This window comes from Physeter macrocephalus, chromosome 5, assembly GCF_002837175.3.
Source record: "Physeter macrocephalus isolate SW-GA chromosome 5, ASM283717v5, whole genome shotgun sequence".
Taxonomy (NCBI): domain Eukaryota; kingdom Metazoa; phylum Chordata; class Mammalia; order Artiodactyla; family Physeteridae; genus Physeter; species Physeter macrocephalus.
This window is the reverse complement of record NC_041218.1, coordinates 89,002,901-89,021,069: the sequence shown is the minus strand read 5'-3', so window position 1 is coordinate 89,021,069 and position 18,169 is coordinate 89,002,901. Positions and strand designations below refer to the sequence as shown.

The 18,169-nt window shown below is 41.4% G+C and overlaps 2 protein-coding genes across 2 annotated transcripts in view; one reads left to right on the top strand and one right to left on the bottom strand.

Annotated features, from left to right (window-relative positions):
* ARMC10 (armadillo repeat containing 10) overlaps positions 1–7,403 on the bottom strand; it is a 31,555-nt gene extending 24,152 nt beyond the window's left edge. Inside the window, 2 exon segments of the mRNA XM_007129459.4 lie at positions 6,763–7,255; positions 7,257–7,403. Of these exon segments, the coding sequence (XP_007129521.2) occupies positions 6,763–7,255; positions 7,257–7,403 (640 nt within the window).
* FBXL13 (F-box and leucine rich repeat protein 13) overlaps positions 7,402–18,169 on the top strand; it is a 192,261-nt gene continuing 181,493 nt past the window's right edge. Inside the window, exon 1 of the mRNA XM_024115971.1 lies at positions 7,402–7,476. Within this exon, the coding sequence (XP_023971739.1) occupies positions 7,402–7,476 (75 nt within the window). The remainder of the gene's footprint in view (positions 7,477–18,169) is intronic.

Sequence of the window (18,169 nt, the reverse complement as noted above, 5' to 3'; positions counted from 1 at the left end):
ACATCAGTTAGAATGGGCATCATCAGAAAATCTACAAACAACAAATGCTGGAGAGGGTGTGGAGAAAAGGTAACCTGCTTGCACTGTTGGTGGGAATGTAAATTGATACAGCCACTATGGAGAATAGTATGGAGGTTCCTTAAAAAACTAAAAATAGAATTACCATATGATCCAGCAATCCCACTACTGGGCATATACCCAGAGCAAATCATAATCCAAAAAGACACATGCACCCCAATGTTCACTGCAGCACTATTTACAATAGCCAGGTCATGAAAGCAACCTAAATGCCCATCGACAGACGAATGGATAAAGAAGTTGTGGTACATATATACAATGGACTATTACTCAGCCATAAACAGGAACGAAATTGAGTCATTTGTTGAGACGTGGACGGATCTAGTGACTGTCATACAGAGTGAAGTAAGTCAGAAAGAGAAAAACAAATATCGTACATTAACGCATGTATGTGGAAACTAGAAAAGTGGTACGGATGAGCCGATTTGCAGGGCAGAAGTTGAGACACAGATGGAGAAAACAGACGTGTGGACACCAAGGGGGGAAAACCGTGGTGGGGTGGGGACGGTGATGTGCTGAATTGGGCGATTGGGATTGACATGTATGCACTGATGTGTATAAAATTGATGACTAATAAGAACCTGCAGTACAAACAAACAAACAACTAATACTAAACTTTCTTTGGGTTATTTGTATGGAAATATGTTAATATAAATGTTTCAGACATTACATGAAATTTCTAAAAATCTTATATGTTCTGGTATAATGTTATAAGTCATAATTCTAGTTATTACTTTAAAATGTATATCTCAGAAATAACTAAATTTCCTTGTCAATTGCATTATTATGAACTTTCATCCAATCTTTAACCGTGGTCATTTTTAAGTCTTTGGTCATTTACAGACAGTTCTGGGTATACTCTGATGCTTTTGCAAATATGCTCCTAAAAAGGGGTTTCATCTTCAAGGAATTCATGGAAAAGACTCTTGACAAGTACAGGTTTCTGGTAACTGACTATACTGCTGAACTGAATTAATAAGCATTTTCAGAACTCTAACGGAAAACTGATGAACTCATAAAAGTGCTAACAAAAGATCAAGATAAAAAAAATTAATTACACGGGACTGAGTGAACTGATGAGGATTATAATTTTTGTGACTTTCTGTTTGAATTAAAAAAAAAATCCCACAAGGACTCAGAGGCAAAAAATATACAAATCAATTTTCACTGCAAAGTAAAGGAGCTATTACAGTGGAGGATTACTGGACTGAATGTCAATATTATGACATAGTATGAGTGTGTTTCATGTTTGGTAATTGCAATCACTGTTGCTTTTGTTGTGGTCATCCATGTACAATACTTGGTGTCCGTTTATTTATCTCGTGTAAAAATAAAATACAGTGTGTGTGAAAAAATAAATAAATTAATTAATTAAATAAAATAAAATGAGCTAAGGACTTGAATAGACATTTCTCCAAAGAAAACATGCAAATGGCCAACAGGTATATGAAAAAATGCTCAACGTCACTAAGCATCAGGAAGATGCAAATCAAAACCACAATGAGATATCACCTCACACCAGTCAGATTGGCTATTATCAAAAAAAGAAAAGAAGGACAAGAGTTGGCAAGGATGTGGAGAAACTGGAATGCTTGCACACTGCTGGTAGGAATGCAAAATGGTACAACTGCTCTAAAAAACAATACAGGGATTCCTCAAAAATTTAAAAATATTACTACCATATGATCCAGCAATCCTACTTCTGGGTACTTATCCAAAACAATTGAAATCAGGATCTCGAAGAGATACTAGCATTCCTAAATTCATTGCAGCACTATTCACAATAGCCAAGATGTGGGAACAACCTAAATGTCCATCAACAGATATATGCATAAAGAAAATGTGGTTATCTCTTGTAAAAATAAAATACAGTGTGTGTGTGTGTGTGTGTGTGAAAAACAAAACAAAACAAAAAAACAAAACAAAAAAATAAAATATTAAAAAAAAAGAAGACTCTACCCAGCAAGGCTCTCGTTCGGATTTGACAGAGAAATCAAAAAGCTTTACAGACAAGCAGAAGTTAAGGGAATTCAGCATCACCAAACCAGCTTTACAACAAATGCTAAAGGAACTTCTCTAGGCAAAAAAGAAAAGCCCAAAACTAGAAACAAGATAATTACGAATAGGTAAAGCTCACTGGTAAAGGCAAACATACAGTAAAGTTAGGAAATCATCCACACACAGATATAATATCAAAACCATCAACAGTGAGGAGAGTAGAAATGCAGGACATTGGAAATGTATTTGAGATTAAGAGACCAGCAATTCAAAACTATCAAAACTATCTTGTTTATATATATATATATATATATATATATATATATATATATATATATATACACACACACACTGCTATATCAAAACCTCATGGACAGTAACTGCAAACCAAAAAAATCCACAACAGAAACTCACATGCTTCCTGATTTCGAACTATATTATAGTAATCAAAACAGTATGGTATCGGCACAAAAACAGACACAAAGATGAGTGTAATAGAACAGAGAGCCCAGAAATAAACCCACACATATATGATCAATTAATTTATGACAAAGGAGCCAGGACTATACAATGGGGAAAGAAGAGTCTCATCAATAAATGGTGTTGGAAAAACTGGACAGCTACACGCCAAAGAATCAAACCAGTTCATCTGTACCATTTTCCTACAGATGAACCAGTCTGCAAGGCAGAAATAAAGACACAGATGTAGAGAACAAACGTATGGACACCAAGGGGGGAAAACAGTGTGTGGTGGTGGGATGAATTGGGAGATTGGAATTGACATATATACACTAATATGTATAAAATAGGTAACTAATAAGAACCTGCTGTATAAAAAATAAAATAAAATTCACACACAAAAAAGAATAAAACCGAACCACTATCTCACACAATACAGAAAAATCAACTCATAAAGGATTAAAGTCTTAAATATAAGACCTGAAACCTAGGGGCTTCCCTGGTGGCTCAGTGGTTAAGAATTCGCCTGCCAATGCAAGGGACACGGGTTCGAGCCCTGGTCTGGGAAGATCCCACAGGCTGCGGAGCAACTAAGCCCGTGCGCCACAACTACTGAGCCTGCACTCTAGAGCCCACGAACCACAACTACTGAAGCCCCTGCGCCTAGAGCCCATGCTCCGCAATGAGAAGCCACTGCAGTGAGAAGCCCATGCACCACAACAAAGAGTAGCCCCCACTTGCTGCAACTAGAGAAAAGCCCACGTGCAGCAACAAAGAATCAAAAGCAACCAATAAATAAATAAATAATAAATTCTTAAAAAAAAAAAAAAAAGACCTGAAACCTAAAACTCCTTAAAAAAAAAAAGATGGTAAGCTCCTTGACATGGGTCTTGACATGATTTTTTTTGGATTTGACCAAAAGCAAAAGCAACAAAAGCAAAATAAACAAGGGGAACTACATCAAAAAATCTTTTGTACAGCAAAGGAAGTCATCAACAAAATAAAAAGGCAACCCATGAAATGGGAGAAAGTATTTGTAAATCATATATCTGATAAATGGTTACTATCTAAAATATATTAAAAAACTCAAGCAACTCAATAGGAAAAAAAAAAAAAAGAAACAATCTAATTATAAAATGGGCAGAGGCTCTGAATGGACCTTTTCCCAAAGACATTCAAATGACCAACAAGTACATGAAAAGGGGCTCAACATCACTAATCTTCAGGGAAATGCAAACCAAAACCATAATTAGCTATCACCTCTCACCTGTTAGAATGGCTATCCTCAAAAAGACAATAGATAACAAGTGTTGGTTAGGATGTAGAGAAAAGGGAACCCTTGTGCACTGTTGGTGGGGATGTAAATTTCCAATCACTATGGAAAATACGGAGGTTCCTCAAAAAAATTAAAAATAGAACTACCAGGGACATCCCGGCAGTCTAGTGATTAAGACTTCACCATCCAATGCAGGGGGTGCAGGTTCAATCCCTGGTCAGGGAGCTAAGATCCCACAGGCCTTGTGGCCAAAAAAACCAAAACATGAAACAGAAGCAATACTGTAACAATTCAATAAAGACTTTAAAAATGGTCCACATCAAAAACAACTTTTAAAAAATTCTAGCCCTCGACACAAGGGTTTGTAAAAGAAAAAAAAAAAAAGAAAAAAAAAAAATTCTAAAAAAATAGAACTACCACATGATATAGCAATTCCACTTCGTGATTCCACAAAATCACCACCTTGAAAAGATATTTGCACCGCCATGTTCACTGCAGCATTACTTACAATAGCCAAGACATGGAAACAACCTAAGTGTCAATCGACGGATGAATGTATAAATAAAACGTGATAACACACACACACTCTCACACATACATACAGTGGAATGTTATTCAGCCATAAAAAAGAAGGAAATCCTGCCATTTGTGACAACATGGATGGATCCTGAGGGCATGATGTCCAGAGAAATAAGTCAGACAATGAAAGACAAATACACAGTGATCTCACTTTTATGTGGAATCTAAAAAACTCAACTCACAGAAACAGAGAGTGTCATGGTGGTAGCCAGGGGCTGGGGGCTGAAGGAAATGGGAAGATCTGGGTCAAAGGGTACAAACTTCCAGTTATAAGGGCAATGAGTACTAGGAGTGTAAAGTACAGCTTGGTGACTATAGTTAACAGTACTGTACTGTACACTTGAAAGTTGCTAAGAGAGTAGACCTTAAAAGTTCTCATCGGGCTTCCCTGGTGGCGCAGTGGTTGAGAGTCCGCCTGCCAATACAGGGGACACGGGTTCGTGCCCCGGTCCGGGAAGATCACACATGCCGCGGAGCGGCTAGGCCCGTGAGCCATGGCCGCTGAGCCTGCGCGTCCGGAGCCTGTGCTCCGCAATGGGAGAGGCCACAACAGTGAGAGGCCCGCGTACCGCAAAAAAGAAAAAAAAAAAGTTCTCATCACAAGAAAATTTGTGGTGATGGATGTCAACTAAACTTACTATGGTGATCATTTTGCAATACATACAAATGTCAAACCATTATGCTGTACACCTAAAACTAATACAGTTTATCTCAATTAAAAAAAAAAAGATCACCCTCCAAAACGTAAGGGTGATGCTGACAAAATGGGTATTTCTCGAGTCTTCTTCAAAGAAAAAAGTGTAGCTTCAGGAAGGGACTGTGAGCCACTTATTTTGTAAGCTGCCTGGTGAAGGTACTGGTGATTTGGGGGGGGGCAGTAAGACTTTGTCAGTGTTCATCATGTTGAGTAAGTATAAGTGAGAAGGTATCTGAGTTCGGGTCACCTGACTACTTATACAGAAATATCTCTGACACAAAGACAACAAAGTAGGCTTTGGAAGTAAGGGTAAGTCCAAATCTTTTTTAAAATGATTTTTTTTCCCCTTGTGCCAAAAGGGAAAGAAACCTTTCACCCACTCCCTTTTCTGAGAACATTTCCTTGAGCAAACTAGTAATTGTAAATCCTTTGTCTGTCCGTTTCATATAAATATACATCTTTTTAAAAGCTAAGTAAGCCTCTTGCCGGTTTACAACCCAAGAAAATCTTTCTTAGCGGCTTTGGTGTCATCTGAAGTGTAAACATCAAGGAAGATGGAGTCCCCATCTCCTTGTCTCTGTGTGAGTCAGAGCTCGGTTCTTGGCTCTGTGTTGTAACTAGGCGGTTATCGTAGATACTGAGAAGTCTTATTTTTCTTCTACATAACGGCTATTAGCTAAAACAAATACCACCCCAACTACCTGTGAATTTAGAATGAACTATGTGTAGCAAATGGTTCTGTCAAGTCCTCTTAAGGACAAATTACTGTTTATCTTGAGGGCATGTACTTAACATGAAATAGGTTATAGGTTATATCTGGCTGGATACATAAAGGGGTGAGAATTCTTTCTGTCTTTGCAATCCCATTAGCAGATTGCCCGTGATGGGCGTAGCAATCCGGTTTAATGCTTATTCTCTAATAAAGCTATTTAGTTCTTTCCTACATTTTTAGAGAGGAATTTCTTGGTTGGCAGGAGATTTTATTTTTAATTATTTCTGTAACAGCTTCCATGACCTGAAATACCCCCCGAACATTCAACAAGTTGTTAGAATCCTGCATGCAGCAATCAGTTTTTGGACCGAAACCTAATCATGTACTTGTCCGCCAGGAGGGTGTCCTCCATGCAGACAACTGTTCTAATTTGATATACATAGCTATATCTGTATCTCCAGGATCTCTCGCATACTTTGCATATATATATATATAGACCACGGCGACTTCAAAGTACCTCCCCTCAGAACTGCCCCTCTGGCGTCCCTTCTTCCAGGCTAACTGCACGCAGAATTTCATCTATCGCCCCAGAATCCCCCTGGTAACACAAAGGCAAGCTTTAACGCTGAGAGGCAATCAACACGCTTTTGAGAAACAGTCCTCCGCTGTGACGCCAGACTCAGACAAGAAAGTCTGGGCAATTTTTCATCCCGGAATTCTAAACAAAGAAATGGAGGCAGGGAACCAGCTCTGAACCCTACACTCACCCAATCAAGTGGAAGACCCGTCTTTTGCACCTGGGCTTCCCGACTTTGCCCTTCTCATCAGCCTCCCTCCCTGGCTGGGCTCCTTATTTACTCCCAGCACTGGAAAGCCACAAGCACCTGTGGCGTCTTCAACCCCCACTCTGGGAAAGCCACAGTCCCAGTCCCCGCCCACCTGCCAGGCACCCTGTGGCCTCACCTGCGGACCGCGAGGGGCGCAGCCGTAGCCCGGGGCCGCCTCGCCGCCGGCCCCGCGTCAGCCTGTAGAAGTAGTAGCAGGCGCCGGCCGCTAGGACTAGGCCCGCCGCCACCCAGCCCACATCCCGGGCGCCGCCCATGCTGCCGCCGGGGCCACGCGCAGCGCTGGGCCTGGCGCAGGATGGTCCGAAGCCAGAGGGTGCTGTCGCCGTCCGGGTTCTAGCCGACGGAGAAAGGAAACGGGCGACTGAGCTCCGCCTCTCGGAAACCACCCTGTCGGCCCGGACGCTTCCCGGCGGCTTCCTGGAGTCTGGGCGGGTCGCGGGTGAAGGAGAGCGAGACTCGGTGAAGAGCTGCAAGGACTGAACGCCCCAGGAGCACACACCAGTGGCCGCCCCCACCGCCCGGAGGCGGGTTCCCGCCCCGGCCCGAGGTTCACCTCCCTCCCCGCAGTCCGCGGCCCCAGGGTGGGCGCTCAGGGCGGGCGCTCAAGGCAACGCAGCGCCTAGCCCCTCCCCTCTACGCAGCGTGGTTGCCGGGGCAACGCCGAGACGCGCTAGCCCCTCGCCAGAAGCGGCTCCTGCTGCGCGGGGCGTGAAGAGCAGGCTGGAAGCGCAGAGTTTCAGCACGGCCTCTGGTCATGGCCTCGCTGCGCCTTGCCAGCCCCAGGCTGAGGAACTACTTCAAGGAGAACTACATTCCTCAGGTCTGCGAGGTACTGGAGCCAAGTGGCGCCGGAGTTAGAAGAGAAAGGAATTGGAAGAGATTTCTCAGAGGAGGGACTGGGGTTTGGTGGAGAGAGGGAGTGGAGGTTCAGAGGAGCGAAAAGGAAAGGATGAAGTCAGATTTGGGCAGGTCGGCGGTCTGGGCTGAACATACAGATCAGAGAGTTGAAGACAGAGGGGTGACAGTGGCTGAAAGGGGGGAATGGGTGACATCTCCCAGAGAGAAAGAACAAAGGGCCTCAGGACAGAAACCCCAAACTCCAACTTTTTAGGTTTGGACAAGAGGAGCCTGAAGACTAGAGGAGTGAGAATGAAGTGCTGTGGAGACAGAGAAGGAAAAGCAGGAGAGTGTGGCTTTATGAAGAGAGTGGGCAATAGTGTCACCTACGATAAGGACCTGAAAAGGTGTAGTGGATTTGACCCAAGGTAAGTTTGGGTTTTCAGTAGAGCGATGAAGGCAGAAAATAGATTTCAGTTGGCTGAGGAGTGGAAGCTGAGACCTTTAGATGGAAGGTAGTTAGCCCTTTGTGAAGGGAAGGACCGCACAACCAGGACTTAAACACGGGAGGAAGGACTGTCCTTACCCACCTGCCTTGTAACAGGAGGGAAGGAGGACAAGGGGTGGATAGGTTTTGTAGGTTTCGGGATAGGAAGACAAGAAAGTTCTCTTCTGGTGACTTCCATTTTCTCTGCTAATATTAAGTGAAATATTTGCCAAGAATGAGTATGTTTGGGTGGGGATGGAGGGTGCAGAAGAGGTTTTGAGTAGTTAAGTTATGCAGAGAAGGAGGGAGAGTTAAAAGTCTAGGGAAGGAAAGAGAAGGAGAACCAGGCAGTGTTGAGAACCCAGCTTGGGGTAGTAACTCTCCTACGCAGGTGGGAGGGCAATTCGGTATAGTTCCTCCTTTTTGGATGGTAATTTAGAAATATGTATTAAAATGTTAAATATGAAAACCCTTTGACCAAGCATTTCCACTTCTGAGGATCCACTTTAGAGACATATTTGCACATGTAACCAGAAAGATGTACAAGTATATTCATTATAACATTGTTCATAGTGAAAATGGTTATTACCTAAGTGTAAGTAAGGGAATGGGATATTATGTAGAATAAAATATACCTGTACCTTTTGAGAAGAAGGGCTCTCCGTGACATATTAAATTTTAAAAAGAAAAGAAAAAAATGCAAATTGATTAACAAAGTGTCTACTACAATCTAGCTACCTATCTGATTTCATATATGTATGTATATGTGTATATATGTGTGTTTATATGTATATATATGTACATGCATATATATATCTATATTTAAGACAATAATACATGCAGAGAACATATGGCAAACTTAACAGCAATGTTTTGGGGAATGGTTTTAGGAGAGAACTCTCATCTTTTACTCCATATACGTCTGTATTGTTTTAATTTTTTTATGATTAGTTTCATTCATGTTTTACCTCTGTACAATTATATTTGAAAATGTGTAGAAAGCATGGTACTCATCTTCCCAGTTATATGATTTTCTCAAGCAGCACTCAGTAAATCAGATGCACGTACACAAATAAGAGTTGACTTCATCCAGGATAGGAGTTTGCCAGACATATATAATGGAAGGGCAATGGTGAGGGAGCTAAGCTTTTGAGAGTGCCTGAAGTGATGGGCCAAGGACTCTAAGGACTGGGTGGGAAATGAGAACAAGACATAGTACTGATATGTGGGTAGAAAGTAGAAGTTTGTAAGAGGTGAATGAAGAGGGGTAGAGAGGGAGTAATTGAGTGAGGGAGCTGGAAAATAGGAGATGGGTGTCAGAAAGTGGAATGTGTGTATAGTTCTCTCTCAGTATCTTCATCTTTTTGTTTTATTAGACCTTTTTCTTGGTCAGATATATTAACACATGACTTCATAGTGCAAAATTCCAAACTTATAAAAAGGAAATGGACTTAGTTTCCAAGGGGAGAACCTGAAAAATCTGTGGATCATCAATTTTCCCTCTTTGAAACCATTTTTGTACTATCATAACAATGCAAGAAGGCCTGGAGGGGTGAAACTATCCTGGGGAGAAAGAGCCTCCTCAAAGGACCTAATACAGTTGTCCCTCAGTATCCTCAGGGTTGGTTCCAGGACCCGCCATGGATATTAAAATCTGTGCATGCTCAAGGACCTTATATAAAATGGCATAGTATTTGCATACATACATCCCACTGTATAAATCACCTCTAAATAAATCGTCTCTAGATCACTTATAGTGCCTAATCCAATGTAAATGCTGTGTAAATAGTTGCCTGCACATAGTGAACTCTTTTGCTTTTTAAAACAATGGAAGTTTTTCCCAAACATTTTGGATCCACATTTGGTTGAATCCATGAATGAAGAACCTGCAGATACAGAGGGCTATTTAAGATTCAGGATAAAGCCATTCTGAGTGATGACTCAGTCCAAGTTGGCCATGGAGCAGGTAGCACAACTGGACTCAAGTTGAGGGTCAGGGAACATCAGGGAAGTAGTAACCTCTCCTTGCCTTGCTCTCCACTTGCCATAACACTACATGGCTGCAAGAGGCATCCCTGGTTCCTCCTCTGGATGACAGCACCTCTTCCTCACCAGCCTACCATACTGTTTTGCCCCTAGAGAAAAGAGGCCCTTAGAAGTGCTCCCCATTGCCTAAGATGATATTCTTCCGAGAAGTCCTTCACTCACCTCTGCTACCACATTACCAGCAGGTGCAAGAGAGCCTCACACACCCACCTTAACCTGGTTACCTGCTTCCCCTAAGAGACTATCAGGCTGAGTCCCATTGTGTCTCATATCCCTGTACATCTATTCGCCTGACCCAATTTGCCATGCCTAGCACTCTTCTAAAACCTATCTTCTGCAAGTTTTGGAATACATCATCTTTCATCACAGATTTCTATGTATATTTAACCTCTTCTGAGCTCCACCTACCTGTCCTGAATAAAACCTGGCTGTCTACTTAGGATATCATTTCCCTGCCAACTTTTAAATAGAGGCTGATTTTTTTTTTTCAATCTTGCTTGATTCACTGGGCTTACTGAATCTGTTGATTGATATTTTTCATCTGTTTTAGAAAATTCTTGGTCATTTTCAAATTCTTCTTTTACCTAATTCTCTCTTCTCCCTCTGGGACTCCAATCATAAATATGTTAGCTTTTTTTTTTTTTTAACTTAGTCCTACATGCCTATGCCTCTTTTGCTCTATTCTGTTTTTGCCCCATTCTCTTTTCTGTGCTTAAGTTTGGATATTTTTCATTGATTGTCTTCACGTTTACAGATTCTATTTTATGCTGAGTCTCGTCTACTGTTAAATACATCAAATGAGTTCTTAATTTCAGATGGTATATTTTTCAGTTCTAGAATGTCCATTTGATTTTTTTATACATTCCAATTAATATTCTGCATCTTTTCATCCATTTTGTCTATCATTTCCTGTTTTCTTTAACATGTTAGTTATTATTAATTTAAAACCATTGTCTGTTAATATGAACAACTTTGAATTAAATTATTAGAATTTAGTTATTAGAATAGAATAAGTGTTCTTTACTCAACTTACTGGTGTGATTTCTGTCTCCTGACTGGACGCTGACTGATACAGAAGGCTTAACTGGAACGCTACACAGGGAACTTTCTGGGGAGTTGGAAAATGACTGAGGTGTAGGTGTATCCATTGTCAGAATTATACAGCTAGGATTTGTGTTGAATTCGTGTAAACTTTACCTAAAAAAATTATAATTGAGAACAGGTGGAAAAATGGGTGAATATATAGATAATACAAAGATCACAGAATGGTGATAATTGTTGAAACTGGGTGATGGGCACATAGGGGTTCATTATACTATTGTTTACTTTATATATGAAGTTTTCCATAATAAAAAGTTAAAATAAATGATAGTCATGGCTGGGTGTTTTTTCTCATAATGTGTGTAGCTAGGGATGGTTGAAATGACAGGCTTGATTTGGCTGTGTAGTCATTTTCTGTTAGCTTGCTGTATCAATTATTCATTTCTGTGTAACACAACTGCAAAACTTCATGGCCTAAAACAACATGACTCATTTAGTTTGCTCAAAAATCTGAAATTCTTGCAACGTTTTTTAGGGAGAGCTTGTCTCTGCTCCATGTGGTACCATCCAGGGTGGATCAGCAGAGGGTTAAAGATCCACTTTTAAGATGGTTCACTCACATGCCTGGCAAGTTGGTGTCAGATGTTGGCTGGGAGTTCAGTTAGGTCTGTGAACCAGGAGGCTTGGTTCCTCCATATGGGCCTCTCCATGGGCTGCTTGGACTTCCTCACAGTATGGTGGCTGAGTTCTGAGAGCAGATGTCCCCAGAGAGAACTAGGTAGAAGTTATATCACCATTCATGACCTAGGCTTGGAAGTCAACATAACATTATTTTCAACTAGATTCAAGAGGAGGGAACATATACCCCACTTCTTGATGGGAAGTGTATCAAAGTCACATTGCAAAAAGAGCTCATGGGATGGGATATATTGTTATGGCCATTTAAGGAAATACAATCAGCTATATACCTGGCTTGTTCATTCAAGGGGAATCTGGGATCAAGTTGGATCTCAAAGTATTATCTGAACGAATAAGATGTGGATTACAACACTATCAACCAGTAAGTGGGTCTCAACCCTTCTATACATATCCCTTCTTCTTTCTTTTCTATGTTCCCCAGGAGCAGATGTATACTGGACATTAACAAGTTGCCTACACAACATCTACTTCCCTCTTCCTAATATTTCTTACACTCTTATTCCATAAACTACCTCTTCCCCATATAGTCCATATGCTTCAGGGAAACTGACTATCCCTATCTCTGGGGTTGGACCCTGACTGGCTTATGACAACCAGCACATTCAAGTTCCCTGGCCACAATGTTTGTGACTATGACGGGTGGTGGTGAGGATCGTGGGAGAGGGCAAGATGTGACCTAAACCAGCTTAGATCAGGTCGCTTGGTTGGAATGCTGGGACAGAGATATAGCATCTCTGGATGTTTGTGGGGAAGCATGTAGCCCTGGGAGCCATTGCCAATTCTCCTGTGTCCACAAGGAAAGATGGTTTTAGGGTGAGTGGATTCTGAGGAAGGTAGAGTCGGGAAATGGAAAGAAATCAGGCCTCTAGTGACATCAGTAAGTCACTGGGTTAAATTCATCCAAAGCATGATCTACCTGTAGAATTTCTAGTGTAGGAGCCAATAAACTCCATGTTTAGTTGAGGTTTATTACTTGAACCCTAAAGTGTGTGAAGCAATACAAGGGGATTATCTGTTATTACGAGATTGCCTAGGATTGATTCTTGGCTTTGCCAATTACTAATTGTGTGACTTTGAGCAAGTTTCTAAATCTCTCTGCCTCAGTTTTCTGTGTAGTGAGATTCCAGATGGATGAGAGACAGGCCTTTAGTTTCTAGAGTGGGAGAAAGCAATTGTGAATGGGAAGAATGGGAAAAGAAAATCACAAAATGTGTCCTGAGGCAAATCAGTTTCTGGAAAGAATACAAGGGAAAGGTGAGGATCTGGAAATGGAGTCCTTTATACTATTCACGCTCACATATCCCTCGGAAAGCCTTTGTGGGCGTCTAGAGGTTTGCACACCAGCTTAAAATCTGCTGGATTTTATGTTCAAGTTGACTCTGAAGCTGTCTCTAGCTCCAACTTTCTCCTGAGTGCTCTGTGAATGCATTATCCCTTTGAGTGTCCTACAGACACATTAAAGAAGTGAAAAGAAATAGGCGAAGTTAAGTTTAACAATAGATTTTCTACAAACCAATCTATCCAGGCTATAATCATTTCAACATGGACTCAATATAAAATCATATTAAGGGCTTCCCTGGTGGCGCAGTGGTTGAGAGTCCACTTGCCGATGCAGGGCACGCGGGTTCGCGCCCTGGTCTGGGAGGATCCCACATGCCGCGGAGAGGCTGGGCCCGTGAGCCACAATTACTGAGCCTGCGCGTCTGGAGCCTGTGCTCCGCAACAAGAGAGGCCGCGATAGTGAGAGGCCCGCGCACCGCGATGAAGAGTGGCCCCCGCTTGCCACAACTAGAGAAAGCCCTCGCGCAGAAACGAAGACCCAACACAGCAAAAATAAATAAATTAAAAACAAAAAACCAAAAACCCAATCTCCAATGTGATGGTATTAGGAGGTGGGGCCTTTGGGAGGTGATTAGGTCATGAGGGTGGAGCCATCATGGATGGGGTTAGAATGCTTAAAATCAAGACTCCGGAGAGCTCCATTGCTCCTTTCATCATGTAAGGGCACTGTCAGAAGATGGCCATCTATGAACCAGGAAGTGGTGCTCACCAGACACAGAATCCTCCTGCACTTTGACCTTGGACTTCCCAGTCTCTAGAACTGCGAGAAATAAGTTTCTGTGTGTATTAGTCCCCCAGTCTATGGTGTTCTGTTATAGGAGTCCAAATGGACTAACTGCTGCCATGGCTTGTCTCACACCACAAAACCCTTTAAACCCTTAGCTGAGAAAGACTCCAGGGGAGACTTCGGGGGACATGAGTAGAGATTCAGCAAGTGGCCCTGCTATCTTTCTGAATGTTCCCATCCCTTTGAGATTCTCTCTTTGGTTATTGTTATATATTGCATCCTTATCTAAATGAAGCCTGTCCCAAAAAATGACATATCGAATGTATAGAAAATCATAGATGGCTAGTATCTTGGTTGGCTTGGACTGCTATAATAAAATGCCATAGACTGGGTGGCTTAAATAACAAAAATTTATTTTCTCATTTCTGGAGGCTGCAAGTCTAAGATCAAGGTGCCAGCATGGCTGAGTTCTGTTGATGGCTCCCTTCCTAGCTTGCAGATGGCTGCCTTCTCACTGTGTCCTCACCTGGCAGAGAAAGAAAGAGAGCAAGCTGTCTGGTGTCTCTTTATATGAGGGTGCTAATCCCATCGTGAGGATCCTACCCTCATGACCTCATCTAAACCTAATTATCTCCCAAAGGCCCCTTCTCCAAATACCATCACATTGGGGAACAGAGTTTCAAAATATGATTTTTTTAAAAAAAATTATTTATTTATTTATTTTTGGCTGTGTGTGGGCTTTCTCTAGTTGTGGCAAGCGGGTGCCTCTCTTCATCACAGTGCACGGGCCTCTCACTGTTGCAGCTTCTCTTGTTGCAGAGCACAGGCTCCGGACGCACAGGCTCAGCGGCCATGGCTCATGGGCCTAGTTACTCCGCGGCATGTGGGATCTTCCCAGACCGGGGCTCGAACCCATGTTCCCTGCATTGGCAGGTGGATTCTTAACCACTGCGCCACCAGGCAAGCCCCTCAATATATGAATTTTGCAGGGACACGTTTCAGTCTATAGCAGCTAGTAAATGTAAGAAAACTAATTTAACTGCACTGAAAAAAACGAAATGTAGATGAAAATGAATTATTTTCATCAAATGAACAAGTATAAAAATGTTTTAATTCTCATTGTTGGCAAGGTGAATGGGACACTCCCATTGGCTATCAATGAAAGTATAAACTGATAATATCTTTTTAGAAAAGCAATTTTGAGAAATGTATGAAGATCTTCAAAATACACATTTTGATTCTATATTCTATTTCTAAGGAAATAGAGGTGAAGATATGTACATTTCATCATTAGTAGTGATAATATGTATATCATATAATTTTTAATAATGGGAAAAAGTTAGAAACAACCTAAATGTCCAACTATTTATAAATTTTAAACATTTATGGTATAATTTTATGCAATAGGTTATCAACCAACCTCAGTACATGATGTTTTGAAGAATTTTTGGTGGCATGGAAAAATGTTCGCAATGTAATAAACTAGCCAGGAATAAAAAAAGGAGATATTAAACTATATATAGGGACTTCCCTGGTGGCACAGTGGTTAAGAATCCTCCTGCCAAAGCAGGGGACACGGGTTCGAGCCCTGGTCCAGGAAGATACTACATGCCATGGAGCAACTAAGCCCATGCGCCACAACTACTGAGCCTGCGCTCTAGAGCCCGCGAGCCACAACTACTGAGCCCGCATGCCGCAAGTACTGAAGCTGGCGTGCCTAGAGCCCATGCTCCGCAACAAAGAGAAGCCACTGCAATGAGAAGCCCATGCACTGCGATGAAGAGTAGCCCCCGCTCACCACAACTAGAGAAAGCCCGCACACAGCAGTGAAGACCCAATGCAGCCAAAAATAAAATAAACAAATTTATTTAAAAAAAAAAAACTATATGTAGTATGATCCTAATTTTAATTTTGTAAAAATATAAGTATTGAGGAAACACTGAAATTAAAATTTTTATTAGAGGCTATTTCTGGTTGTCAGGATGATGGTTGCTTTTTATTGTCTTTGTATTTTTTTTCAACTTTCCAAATTACATAGAACATATACTATTTTTATAATCAGAAAAAGTTCATATATTTAACCAAAATAATGAAAACAGGCTTATGTGTAGGGAAAAGTGCCTCCTTTTTTGCTTTCCCATACTATTATCAAGTGAACTTCATTGATGGAGAATTAGAAAAAAAACATACAAAGAAAGCATAGGAAGCATAAAAACACTCATTGCTGGCAAGTGCTGGTTTCTCATCCTAGGAAACCAGCTGGCTGGCCAGTTTGCAGGCCTGTGTCTGGTCTCCCTGGGACGAGAGCCCTTTTCCTCTGGCTGCTGTGCCAGCTGAGGTCTCCTGGACACCCTCTTTCCTAGATGGGTCAGCCTCTTTTCCTGCTTACAATGGCACTTTCATAAAATCTTCTCACTCTGCTTTCAGGTAGGCCTGTGTGTGACTAATTGCATACTGATAGATTTCCAAAGTTTTTTTTTCTTTTTTAGCAGAATCCCAGGGTTCTAAGGACTCCTATGGGGTATGCTCTAGAGGTTAAGAAAGGATCTAGATTATATTTGGGGATTCTCATGAGTTTGGGGTTTTTTTAAGATTTTTTTTAAAGATTATTATTATTATCTTTTTTTGGTGGTATGCGGGCCTCCCTCTGTTGTGGCCTCTCCCGTTGCGGAGCACAGGCTCCGGACGCGCAAGCTCAGCGGCCATGGCTCACGGGGCCAGCCGCTCCGCGGCATGTGGGATCCTCCCGGACCGGGGCGCGAACCCGGTTCCCCTGCATCGGCAGGCGGACGCGCAACCACTGCGCCACCAGGGAAGCCCCTAAAGATTATTTTTAAGATTTTTTTTTTCTGATTTAAAAAACAAAATTTGAAACCACTGTGATCGATCACAGGAAATAATCTCTTCCTTCATGGTTCATGTCCTCCATGTTGCAGCAAGTGAGTAGACCTCATAGACCATCAGCACCTAACACAGTGTCATGCAACCTAGGTGTATTATTTATACAACAGATATAAACACAGAGACATTTTTTTAGACCTTGGAGTCAAGTATTGTTTTAAACTTTAATTTTAGATTTGAAAAAAAAAGTGAACTAAATGATCAAAGACTTGGGAATTTGGGCAATAAAATATTTACTTTCTATATATTATTCTAAGATTTGGTAAAAGTATATTTCAGAAATTCAAAGTTTAAAAAAAAACTACATGTAGACACTGAGAGCCTGCGCCTCGATACAATTGTGGGGAAACTGAATATTGCCTTCTAATTCTTCACTCACTATATTCATTGTTTCTCTCTCTGAGAACTCTGAAATACTCATCCCACCACTGCTGGGATCGCCATGTGGGATCTTCCCAGACCGGGGCTCGAACCCATGTTCCCTGCATTGGCAGGTGGATTCTTAACCACTGCGCCACCAGGCAAGCCCCTCAATATATGAATTTTGCAGGGACACGTTTCAGTCTATAGCAGCTAGTAAATGTAAGAAAACTAATTTAACTGCACTGAAAAAAACGAAATGTAGATGAAAATGAATTATTTTCATCAAATGAACAAGTATAAAAATGTTTTAATTCTCATTGTTGGCAAGGTGAATGGGACACTCCCATTGGCTATCAATGAAAGTATAAACTGATAATATCTTTTTAGAAAAGCAATTTTGAGAAATGTATGAAGATCTTCAAAATACACATTTTGATTCTATATTCTATTTCTAAGGAAATAGAGGTGAAGATATGTACATTTCATCATTAGTAGTGATAATATGTATATCATATAATTTTTAATAATGGGAAAAAGTTAGAAACAACCTAAATGTCCAACTATTTATAAATTTTAAACATTTATGGTATAATTTTATGCAATAGGTTATCAACCAACCTCAGTACATGATGTTTTGAAGAATTTTTGGTGGCATGGAAAAATGTTCGCAATGTAATAAACTAGCCAGGAATAAAAAAAGGAGATATTAAACTATATATAGGGACTTCCCTGGTGGCACAGTGGTTAAGAATCCTCCTGCCAAAGCAGGGGACACGGGTTCGAGCCCTGGTCCAGGAAGATACTACATGCCATGGAGCAACTAAGCCCATGCGCCACAACTACTGAGCCTGCGCTCTAGAGCCCGCGAGCCACAACTACTGAGCCCGCATGCCGCAAGTACTGAAGCTGGCGTGCCTAGAGCCCATGCTCCGCAACAAAGAGAAGCCACTGCAATGAGAAGCCCATGCACTGCGATGAAGAGTAGCCCCCGCTCACCACAACTAGAGAAAGCCCGCACACAGCAGTGAAGACCCAATGCAGCCAAAAATAAAATAAACAAATTTATTTAAAAAAAAAAAA